Source organism: Erpetoichthys calabaricus, chromosome 5 (assembly GCF_900747795.2).
Source record: "Erpetoichthys calabaricus chromosome 5, fErpCal1.3, whole genome shotgun sequence".
Classification (NCBI taxonomy): domain Eukaryota; kingdom Metazoa; phylum Chordata; class Cladistia; order Polypteriformes; family Polypteridae; genus Erpetoichthys; species Erpetoichthys calabaricus.
Window position 1 is genome coordinate 203,822,388 of NC_041398.2, and position 12,608 is coordinate 203,834,995.

The 12,608-nt window shown below is 40.8% G+C and overlaps 1 protein-coding gene across 1 annotated transcript in view; it reads left to right on the forward strand.

The window, feature by feature from the left end:
- Positions 1 to 205: 205 nt before the first annotated feature.
- LOC114652869 (kinesin-like protein KIF27) overlaps positions 206 to 12,608 on the forward strand; it is a 54,292-nt gene continuing 41,889 nt past the window's right edge. Inside the window, exons 1-3 of the mRNA XM_028803176.2 lie at positions 206 to 542; positions 1,399 to 1,599; positions 7,270 to 8,246. Of these exons, the coding sequence (XP_028659009.2) occupies positions 242 to 542; positions 1,399 to 1,599; positions 7,270 to 8,246 (1,479 nt within the window). The 5' untranslated portion in view covers positions 206 to 241. The remainder of the gene's footprint in view (positions 543 to 1,398; positions 1,600 to 7,269; positions 8,247 to 12,608) is intronic.

A 12,608-nucleotide genomic window follows, 5' to 3' on the forward strand; every position in this document is an offset into this window, starting at 1 on the left:
ACAACACAATAAATTGTATCAAAAGTAACGGGGTCTGAGTACTTTTCTGAATCCACTGTACAGAGAATACATTAGGAAAATGCTTGACCTTTCTGACTTGCATGAGGAAAATATGTGTCGTGATTTTTGCTACCTTTAATTTTAAATAATTATTTTGTACATTTTCTTTGTTTACTTGTTTTCTGTTGCAAAGAGTTGCCCCAAGACAATTTCAAGAGATATCTCATGATTCAGCCCAGATATGGCAGAGGAAATCCCAGTGAGGGTGGCAGTACGAATAAGGCCCCTGCTTCCAAAGGAGATCCTTCACAATCAGCATGTGTGCGTGAGGGTCGTCCCCAACAGCCAGCAGGTTATCATTGGCAAGGACCGGGCTTTCACTTTTGACTTTGTTTTTGGACAAAAGTCTGCACAAGATGAAGTGTATGCTTCCTGCATAAAGCCCCTGGTGTTATCTTTTCTTGAGGGCTACAATGTCACAATATTTGCTTATGGACAGACTGGCTCAGGGAAGACCTACACGTTAGGAGGTGGACATGTTGGTGAGTCTTGACATTTACTAATGGTTTGTCAGTCATGAAATTGCTCTATTTAGTAATAATGCATCCCTAACTTTCTTCTAGTTTGGTCTAATTATGAGATGTTGGAATTTGTAAAATGTTTGGTTTACTCCCTGAAGTACCTCAGAACAGGTAGTCCACCTGAAGCTAAGCATGTTGGAGCCCGGCCAGTACTAGAAGAGTAGATCATCTAGGAAAAGCATAGGTTGCTGCTAGAAGAGGTGTTGGTGAGGCCCAACTTACCCTGTGGTCTGTGTGTGGGTCCCAATTCCTCAGTGAAGTGATGGAGACATTGAATCCTTCAGATGGGATGTAAAACTGAGGTCCTGACTGTCTGTGGTCATAAAAGATCACTGGGCTTCTTTCTTAAAGAGTAGGGTGTAGACCAATGTCCTCACTAAATTGCTCATCATGGCCCAATCATTCTTGCCTCCTAATCATCCCGTCTCCAGTTGGCCATCTATCTCTCTCACCACTTTTACAGCCTAATAGCTAATGTGTGGTGAGCGTACTGATGCAAAATGGCTGCCATCACCATCATCCAGATGAATGCTAGACATTGGTGGTGGTTGAAGTGACTCCCTCCTCACTCTATGAAGCACTTTTGAGTGTCTTGAATTGTGCTATGTAAATGCAATCTCTTCCTCTTCTGAAACCATGAAAGCATTTAAGCAAACAACTTGTAGACAGAAGTTTTAAGTTTCTCAACTGTTGATGTTGTCTTGCACAATTAATCCAAACTCTCCATTTGCTTTACTCTTGATACACTCAGTCACCTGTTTTCACTTAACTATATATCACTATATTCCTAAAATGCTTATTTTCCCTATCTTTCTAGTTGCTGCCTCTGATGAGGAAAAAGGTATCATTCCACGAGCAATCCATGAAATCTTCCAAAGCATCGCTGAAAATCACAACACAGATTTTACAGTAAAGGTGTCCTACATAGAGGTGCACAAGGAAGAACTCCGGGACTTGCTTGAACTTGAAACGTCATCCAAGGACATGCATATCAGAGAAGATGAGAATGGAAACACGGGTAAACAGCGTGATCGGTCTCCAGTCTGTAGAAATGTAGACTTGAATTATGAAATTATTTGAGCGAATGGCGCCCTTCTGTATAGTTGGAAAAGCAGAGGGATGTTTTGTATGAGAAGTCACCTTCATTCACCTCCTTCTTATTAGTTGTAGACCAGGGGTGGCCAACACCAATCCTGGTTGCAGGTTTTTGTTCCAACCCAGTTGCCTAATTAGAAGCTAATCCTCACCAATAACTGGTCTTATTTAATTTCATGGCTTGTTAGTGTTGTAACTCGGTAATGTCAGTTCATTCTTAAATCATAGTTTTTTTTTTCCTTTCTAATGATACATGTATCATCCAACTGATTTGAAGCCTAAAATGGATGAGTAGTTTTCAGTTCAATTTCTCTTCAGTTTCTGATTTCTTAATTAAACCAAATAGTGAATTATGAAAACACACAGGTGGAAATGGAGACAAGCTAGATGAGGAACTGTGGTTTCTTTTGTCATTTAAATTTTATTGCTAATAAGGAGCAGTTAAAACAATGAGTACAGCTGTTTAAGACTAAAATAAGCAATTAAGGGTTCAAAATCATAACAAGCGAGACAACTAAAATTAAGCAAAAAAATGTCACTTGAGCAATAAGTGCTTCATCAGCAATGAACAATTTCTCAAGAAGCATTTGGGTTGGAACAAAAACCTGAAGCTACTGCGGCCCTCCAGGACTGACGCTGCTTAGCCCTGATTTAAAGGGTCTGAGTCAAAAATAGCAAATAAATGAAGTGAAGTTAATTAGTAGCAAAAACTAGTCACTAATTAAAAAATAGAATGAAAACCTGTAGGTACTGTGGCTGTCCAGGATCAGCGTTGACTACCCCTGTTTTAGGCATTTGTTACCTCCTTTCTTTTCAGATACTGTAGCCTACATGCAGAAAGTGTGTTTTAGTTTATTTATGGCTTGTTACTTGATTATTGTAGAAGATTAAAGACAAAGGAAAAAAAACACAAGTACTTTTGCTTTGTGCCCTCCCCTACCACAACCTATCGTCTATAGGGGAGAAACGAAAGCTTTAGATTCGTTAAAAATTTCGATCTCCGGTTTTCGACGGATGTCAGTGTTTTAGGGTCCCCTGATCTCAATGATGGGTGTGTGTCCGTGTGTCACAGTTTCTTGAGACCAGTCTAGTGTTAAAACGACTGGACAGAAAAATACCAAACTCGAACCTTAAGCCTGTTATAAGATGACAATGTGCTGATTAGTTTTTGAGCCAAGTCATGTCAGAGAAAGAGGCATTCTAGTGGAACCCTCAAATACCGTAATTCTGGAATTAATTATGAATTCTTCTCATCAATTGCTATCATAATGACCTGTATTATGATCAGAAAGATTAGCATCAGAGCGGTAAATAATTGCTAATATGTTACAGAATAGTTCAGGTACCTTGGTTCCCAGGAAGCAGAGCCTACTGATACTCATGTCCGATTTATTTTTTTCTTGAACAAACTATTATGTTGATAAACTGTGGCCAAACTTAGAAGTTGAGAGACAAATGCTGTATAGAATTTTGTGATTTTTTTTTATAAAATTTTGTGATTTTTGTTTAAAGTATTGGTACTTAAGGGGATACAGAATGTACTACAGCACCCTTAACAGGCAAATTTTAGTGTAGCTTCCTGTGTTAGCAGGCCATAAAGGCAAAACTTATACAAGGAATGGACCAGAGGCCTCATTTATAAAACTTTGAATGGATTTGAGTTGAAAATATGCACATGCCAACAAAACTAGGAACAAAATGTGCACAAAACAAAAAATGGCGTATGTACATTTCTACATAATTTACCGTTTATAAATCAGAGTGACCATATAAATATGCATGTACATCCGTGAATGTGCCTCAAACGCTGCCCTGAAACATCCATAATATGGAGCTTGCTTATCAACCTTACACATATGCAGTCACAATTCTGCAGAACTTCACTGGCTGATAAAGCTCTCTCGCTCCTGACACATCGAGACCCCACCAACTGCATTCAAGAGTATCTGGCTGAGCTCTGCAACTGAAAGTGCAAGATCATACGTGGCGTTACAGCAACTCTCCTCTGCGTTTTGGGGTCAGGGAAAAGTATAAGGCTCCATCGTCTGAGCGTGGAACTGCAATTACCTGGCTCAGGTTACAATGAATAGTACAGGCCATATGTAAAAATGAAGGTTGCGCCAGTTACTTTACTAAGAAGCTGTACAGTACCATCACGTCTGTCATTGCTACTTTACTTCAAAGTAAATGAATCACGGGTTGGCCAAGACCACCGAGCCACAACATTAGTCAGTCTCATTTTGGTACCACAGATGAATTTTGCATTGATGGAATGTCACTGCTAAAGTTTAACAAAAGCAACTTCATTTTCACTAGGTGTCCTTATTGCAGTATGAGTGCAGTAAAGTACTCCAATTGTGTCTGGAGAACCAGACACTGCTGGAAATGTTCACTTAAAGAAATGTGTGGTTTTAGGTTAATATTTGATTTAATACAATTCCTATTGTAAGCAGGTGTTGTCTTGAAACTGAAAGAGTTCCAAAAGCATCAGTTCAAAAAACACTTTGTAAACTTACCCACTACTGGGAGGAAAGCATCGTCAAAAACCCCTGACTAGAAAACCAAAGGGCCAAGAACAAATCTATATAAAAATAAAAAGCATTATTTTCAAAAAAGACTGCAATACATGAAGCTCTGAAGAACACAAGGAATTGCCTGAAAAAAGGCAAGGCAATCCACAGTGAACAAAGTCCCAAAGTGGAATCCAAAGGCTGTGGTCAAAACAGAGCATCAGTAAACACAGTTCAGAAACAGAATACAAAGCCGAAGTCAAAACACAGCACAGGGTTGAAATACCAGAAAGTCAAGAAGCAAAATATAATAAACACAGTAATCTCAAGTAATAGTCCATTCCCTAGCGCATTCGCAATGAACCACCAGGAACCTTGAGACGCCCTCCCTTACATAGGATGGAGAGCCGTCCCTGTTGGTGATTGGCAGATGGCCCCAACCCTTAGGGAGCCACCCACAAAACACGAGGGTCATAACATAAGCCACACCCACTCCTTTCCCAACCCACACATAGAAAAATGTATATTATAAACAAAGGAAACAGCAATACAAAAAAGTGATACAAATTTAAACAAAAAAGAAGAGAAACACAACTGTGAACAACAGCCAGGGGTGAAATGCTGTCTGAAACATGACAGGTGCTTTGTGTGTGTTCTTTGTAAACTAATCCAAAGTTCAATCATATCTAATGGCTTATCATGGCTTATCATGAAGGCAAAGAGAAATGTTCTCGTATAGAGTTTAGTTTTATGTATAGAGTATTAAGTTCTCAAATTTATGACCTATCGATTTTGACCAAAAAGTAGATATGAATAGTGAATGGAATGCCAGTCAATGGCACCTGCACACTCCCTTGCTTCAGTTAACCTATAATGTGTGTCTCTTGGCTATGGAAGGGAAACCCAGAGGTATCAGAGAAAAAAGTTATATTGTTGCCTGGCTGGGATTTGAATCTCGGCCTCCAGTGCTGTGAGGAAAATTACCCCATAGTTGGTTTCATTTAAGCACTGCTATAATGATGCACCATTCTTCTTTGTCTTAAATGTGACAGATTATGAAAAATATTATTTAGAAATACACAAAAATTTTCTACAGATTTTTAATACAGTGATCCCTCGCTATATCGCGCTTCGCCTTTCGCGGCTTCACTCCATCGCGGATTTTATATGTAAGCATATTTAAATATATATCGCGGATTTTTTGCTGGTTCGCGGATATCTGCGGACAATGGGTCTTTTAATTTCTGGTACATGCTTCCTCAGTTGGTTTGCCCAGTTGATTTCATACAAGGGACGCTATTGGCAGATGGCTGAGAAGCTAGATTGCTTACTTTTCTCTCTCTCTTGCGCTGACTATCTGTGATCCTGACGTATGGGGATTGAGCATGGGGGCTGTTCGCACACCTAGACGATACGGACGCTCGTTTAAAAATGCTGAAAGATTATCTTCACGTTGCTATCTTTTGTGCAGCTGCTTCCTGAAACGACATGCTGCACAGTGCTTCGCATACTTAAAAGCTCGAAGGGCACGTATTGATTTTTGACTGAAAAACAAACTCTGTCTCTCTCTCTCTCTTTCTCTCTCTCTCTGCTCCTGATGGAGGGGGTGTGAGCTGCCGCCTTCAACAGCTTTGTGCCGCAGTGCTTCGCATACTTAAAAGCCAAACAGCCCTATTGATTTGTTTGCTAGAGATTGTTTTCTCTATCTATGTGACATTCTGTGCTCCTGACACGCACTCCTTTGAAGAGGAAAATATGTTTGCATTCTTTTAATTGTGAGACAGAACTGTCATCTCTGTCTTATCATGGAGCACAGTTTAAACTTTTGAAAAAGAGACAAATGTTTGTTTGCAGTGTTTGAATAACGTTCCTGTCTCTCTACAACCTCCTGTGTTTCTGCGCAAATCTGTGACCCAAGCATGACAATATAAAAATAACCATATAAACATATGGTTTCTACTTCGCGGATTTTCTTATTTCGCGGGTGGCTCTGGAACGCAACCCCCGCGATGGAGGAGGGATTACTGTACTGCCTACCTCTGGTATAGGCCCTTAACCTTCAATTGCTCTAGGGGTGCTGTACAATGGCTGACCCTGCGCTCTGACCCCAAGGGGTATACGAAAAACCAAGTAATTTCATCCATCCATCCATCCATCCTCTTCCGCTTATCTGAGGTCGGGTCGCGGGGGCAGCAGCTTGAGCAGAGATGCCCAGACTTCCCTCTCCCCGGCCACTTCTTCTAGCTCTTCCAGGGGAATCCCAAGGCATTCCCAGGCCAGCCGGGAGACATAGTCCCTCCAGCGTGTCCTGAGTCTTCCCCGGGGCCTCCTCCCCGTTGGACGTGCCCAGAACACCTCACCAGGGAGGCGTCCAGGAGGCATCCTGATCAGATGCCCGAGCCACCTCATCTGACTCCTCTCGATGCGGAGGAGCAGCGGCTCTACTCTGAGCCCCTCCCGAATGACTGAGCTTCTCACCCTATCTTTAAGGGAGAGCCCAGACACCCTGCGGAGAAAACTCATTTCAGCCGCTTGTATTCGCGATCTCATTCTTTCGGTCACTACCCATAGCTCATGACCATAGGTGAGGGTAGGAACATAGATCGACTGGTAAATTGAGAGCTTTGCCTTATGGCTCAGCTCCTTTTTCACCACGACAGACCGATGCAGAGCCCGCATCACTGCGGACGCCGCACCGATCCGCCTGTCAATCTCACGCTCCATTCTTCCCTCACTCGTGAACAAGACCCCGAGATACTTGAACTCCTCCACTTGGGGCAGGATCTCAGTCCCAACCCTGAGAGGGCACTCCACCCTTTTCCGGCTGAGAGATAATTTAATTTTATCACCAAGTAATTTCCTTCAGGATTAATAAAGTATAATAAAATAAAAAATAAAAAAATATAGGTAAAAGAAAAGCTCAAACACATCAATTATAGGGAAATCCAAACCAAATCAATTTTTTTCTTACCATATGTTGTTCTGTGAGTTGTAAATGTGATTTCTGCATTTTAGATATTAGTCTACCCTGCATCATTTAAAGGCATACATTTTTGTTGTTTTATTTTATCTTTTCAAAATAGTGATTGTTGGAGCCAAAGAGTTTATTGTGGAGAGTGCTGATGAAGTAACACACTTGCTAGAAGGTGGAAATGCAGCTCGTCACACAGGGACTACACAAATGAATGAGTATTCTAGCCGGTCCCATGCCATTCTTACAATTATAGTTGATCAGCAGGTACGGAAGATTGATGGAGTTTTGAAAAATGGTTGGGATGTCGAGAAAGGCTCTCCTACATCTGTTCATCTGATCTCTTCAAAATTCCACTTTGTAGACCTGGCAGGCTCAGAGAGAGTCACAAAAACAGGCAACACTGGCGAGCGATTTAAGGAGTCTGTCCAGATCAACAGTGGCTTATTGGCTTTGGGAAATGTAATAAGTGCCCTTGGAGATCCCAAGCGGAAAAGCCAACATGTGCCTTACCGAGATGCCAAGATAACCCGCATACTCAAAGACTCTTTAGGTGGCAATGCCAAGACCTTAATGATTGCCTGCATTAGCCCTTCATCCTTCAATTTTGATGAGTCCCTTAATTCTCTTAAATATGCAAACAGGGCCAGAAACATCAAGAACAAACCAATAGTCAATTATAATCCAGACTGGGACCGCATGAATGAAATGGAGCAGGAAATTCAAGCCCTGAGAGAGGCTTTGCACAACCAGAGAGGGGGTATGGTGACACGAGGAAGTCAGGTATCTCAGGACCTAACAGGAGAACAAGAGAAAATGCGCATGGAGGAGAGGCTAGCCCAGCTTCAGGTGGAGTGTTACCACTACCGGACCTGCACCGAAGATGCTTTTCACATTCTGTTAGAGATGAAAGAGACTGTTGACCTCCCAAAACGGCAAATTCGTAAGCTTCAAGAATGGCTGGATGCAGCAGAGGAATTTCAAAGTGAAAATTTTACTACCAGAGTAGACATTGGTAGCAGTAGCACAAATGAAGAGACCCAACGCATTACCATTCTGCAGCTGAAGAGAGAGATGAAGAAGTACCAGGTAATATAAAGACTCTTCTCATCCTGTAGTCATCATCTTAGTTACCGTACTAGTACAAGGAGGCAGAGAAGGCGATATTGAAACTCTGTTACTATTTACTTAAGTTTAATTGGTGTTATGGAAGTATAATATTATCGTCTCTAAATGGAGTTTGTTACGATTTAAAGGCTTTGGACACTGCAAATTAATTTTTGCATTACTATCTCTCTATTATATAAAGAAATCCTGGGACATGATGAGACTTTTTCACAGAGATAATTTCAAGTCCCACGAGAACACAGTTTGTGGCAAGAGATTTAACCACACCCGGGGGCGGAAATAAAAGACAAAGAGTAGATGACAAAGTAGAATGTCATAAAGAGGTTCAAATACACATGCAGAGCAGGTTAGAGGTAATGAAAGTACTAAAATTCGAAAGTCTCAAAAAACTGATAGTAAAGATCGCATTAGCGCAAACAAATGGAAATTATTGCTCGGTGAAATAACAGAACAGCGAAAAGAGAGTGAATATATGGACATAGGTGATATGACAGAAGTATGCAGATATTGTTCCGCTTTAAAGTTTAAGTCGGAGACTTGCAGATCGTCTAATTCGTGTTGCCATCAGGGAAAAGTAGTGTTGCTTCCCAATGAAGAGGCATATCCACGAGAAATAAAAGATTTGTTATTTGATGAAAGTTAAATCCACAAACACTACAGGCAAAATATCCGAATCTACAATAATCTGTTTGCATTCACATCATACAATGCTCAAAACATAGATTTAGATGATTCAGGACCATACGCTATGAGAATCTGTGGTCCCTCAGGTCAGGTTTATATTTATGATCACGGACAAGCGATGCAACATAGAATCGAAAGAGTTAAACGATTGGACGTATTAGAAATTCTACAGCCAATAATGGATACAAATGCATACGTCCAAAAGTATAACACTTTACACAAAATTTACCTGAAAAACGCAAAGACGTTTTCTTGGATTTCTATATGATTCCAAAAGATTACGCTCGCATATATAATAAACTAACATGTGACGAATTGTCAGCGATAATAGTTTCGAAAGACAGTGATAACAAAGACAGAGTTGATATTCGTGTTTATCCAAAAGCACAGCACGATTCGGCGCAAGTGGTAGATCCGGGAAATGACTAGCACGTAGGGCACACACGGGGGTTGGTGAGCAAAGCAAGCAGGGGGCCGAGCCCCCTAGTATTCTATATTTTCATTTTCATTTTTTGAGTATGTAAAGTTTTTTTTATATGGTCACAACCCTATTATTGTTGCTGCTTTGTGGTGACTGGAAGTTGCGACATATAATGCCATTGGATCGATAATTTTTAAGACGACCTTGTGCTACCCTTAGTATCCAGTAAAAAAAAAAAAACTTTTGAGTGATTAGAGCTAAAGTCCATCTAGGAATTAGGAATTTGACATTACAGTAATTATAATGTCTATCGTGCTGGATTGTGCAATTTGTGTATTGTTATCTTTCTAGCTTTTGATTCTGCTTTTTATTGACTTAATACCCTCTGTCGTACTAATTATCTTGCCTTATGGTCTGCCAATTTCTGTTCTTTTGCCAGTACAGAATTTTACAAATGAGAGAAGAACATTTAGTCATTTAAGCATGTTTCAGAGGCCAGTATCCACATTTTCTCAGTATGTTACCCAGATATTGTCTCCACTTCATCCAGATTTCCATGATCACTATACTGTATGTGATTGACCGCACTGCTATTTAATTTCCAGATGTATCTAACTGTTTTAACTAAAAGAATCCAACATTGTTCTGTGATGGACTGGCACCCTGTCCAAGGTTTGTTCCTGCCTTGTGCCCTGTGCTCACCTGGATAGGCTCCATCACTCACCCCCCAAGGTGACTCTATTCAGGACAGAACAGTTTAGGAAATGTCTGACTGAATCCAATGGTTTTGAGAATGTTTAATACTTTGATTATGTCCTCATACATGCAGTCCCTGTTTAGTCTAGAAAGAAGTGGCAGGAAAAAGATTAGGCAGAAGTCAGGACCATGAAATGAAGACTGAATTCTTAGACTAGTAAATATACAAGAAGTATCGTTGACAAAACTTCCTAACCAAAGTTAAAGCCACCAACAGAGCTAAGATTCTTTAAAACCAATTTTCACCTCTGTGAATTTTTTTCCAAAAACTTGGACAAAGAAGGAAGCATGTTGCCATCATGCACAGTCACTGGTGTCACATGATGATCAGGTGGCAGCAATGCCACATCATAGCTAAAATAAAATGGCTGCAGCCATTTGAAAAACATACAAAATGTGCATTCTAACAGGTTATGCATCACAAACATTAGCATTGCTTTTAAGAATCCCGTACCAAATGTCATATCACAGACAGATTAATTGCATGATGCACTGCAAATGTTATCACTGAGGTCTATGTTGATTACTTAGACTTTAACCTGTCTTTGACGGGTGGCACCAGTAGTCTACTAATAAAGCAGTATTTTTTTAGGATCAGTTTTAGTTAACCTCTTGTTACAATTCAGAACCCACAATTGCCTATTTTAGTTTTAAACTGCTGCATTAAGGTTGTAATTGCTGCCTGTGTTCTTAACCAATCATCAGTTAATAGTGAGATGCAAATGACAAAAAGAACCAGCAGCTGTCCAACTAATGTGCTTGCATTTCAACCTGTGTACATGCATCATGTAATATCTGTGTTAATAAAATCTTTTGAAATAAATGAGAGAGAAAGGAATGACCACAAAACATGGATAAAGTTCTCTGAAAACAAACAAAAAAAAAATACATTTTTTTTTCTTGGAAGAATGAAAGCACTAGCATGACATATTAAATAGCAATTAAATGCCAAGATGCATTATCATTTAGGCCTGGCATCTAATTACGAAACTAGACAGCCACTGCAGTCCTCCAAGTCCATAATTGAGTTCCCCTGCTTTAGAATATTCAAGTGAAACAATCTGCTCCATCACAAACCCATAATGACTCAACCCAAACACAGCTGCACTGAGAATTAAATCCTCCATCATGGGAATTTATTTGCTTCTGACTCGTATTAACTTTTTTAGTCAACAGCTAAGAGTTTTCCTCATTAGATATATATGAAGGAAAGACCTGTGTGTGTGTGCATGTGCATGCGCGTGTGTGTGTATAAAATAAAAACATGTATCTACTGTATAGTGGGCGGCACGGTGGCGCAGTGGGTAGCGCTGCTGCCTCGTAGTTAGGAGACCCGGGTTCGCTTCCCGGGTCCTCCCTGCGTGGAGTTTGCATGTTCTCCCCGTGTCTGCGTGGTGTTTCGTCCGGGCACTCCAGTTTCCTCCCACAGTCCAAAGACATGCTGGTTAGGTGGATTGGCGATTCTAAATTGGCCCTAGTGTGTGCTTGGTGTGTGGGTGTGTTTGTGTGTGTCCTGCGGTGGGTTGGCACCCTGCCCAGGATTGGTTCCTGCCTTGTGCCCTGTGTTGGCTGGGATTGGCTCCAGCAGACCCCCGTGACCCTGTGTTCGGATTCAGCGGGTTGGAATATGGATGGATGGATCTACTGTATACATAGACTCAAAAATTAATGAAGTGTTTTTTGAGTCAACATTTAAAAACAATAAGAGCATCGGCAGTTCCATAATCTCGAGACGAAGCGACTGCCAAGGCACAGCCCCCCTTTACGTTTTAACTGCAATCGAGGGACCCCCAGTTTTGATGGAGGATCACAGGAATCGTGAGAAAGAGGGGTCCTTTCATCGGATTGGCTGTCCCAACACTGTTTCAACCGTGGAATGGCCAAATGGGGGAGGCAGCTTGATGGATGAGGTCTCCAGGAGTCTAAAATTATCCAAATCTTATTATGTGATATCATCTACTGTTAAATTCTGCTCCGTACTTCTAAAAAATTTTTATTTTTTATTTTTTATTGATTTGTTCTGTTCTGTGTATTGTATTGTATTGACCCCCTTCTTTTGACACCCACTGCACGCCCAACCTGCCTGGAAAGGGGTCTCTTTTTGAACTGCCTTTCCCAAGGTTTCTTCCATTTTTTCCCTACAAGGGTATTTTTTTGGGAGTTTTTTCTGGTCTTCTTAGAGGGTCAAAGAAAGCTGGGGGGCTGTCAAGAGGCAGGGCCTGTTAAAGCCCATTGAGTCACTTCCTGTGTGATTTTGGGCTATACAAAAATAAACTGTATTGTATTGTATTTTATAACTTGTGATTCCACGTTTATTGGCAAGTGCTGTAAGCTTTTAGAAAGCCTTACAATACTTTTAGGTGGACCAAACAAGATCACGTGAGATTTCTTTTCAATCAGCTAGAGAAAAGTGTTTGGCAACCAGCCTTTAATCTCCTCCAAACAGCCAAAAAGGTCTTGAA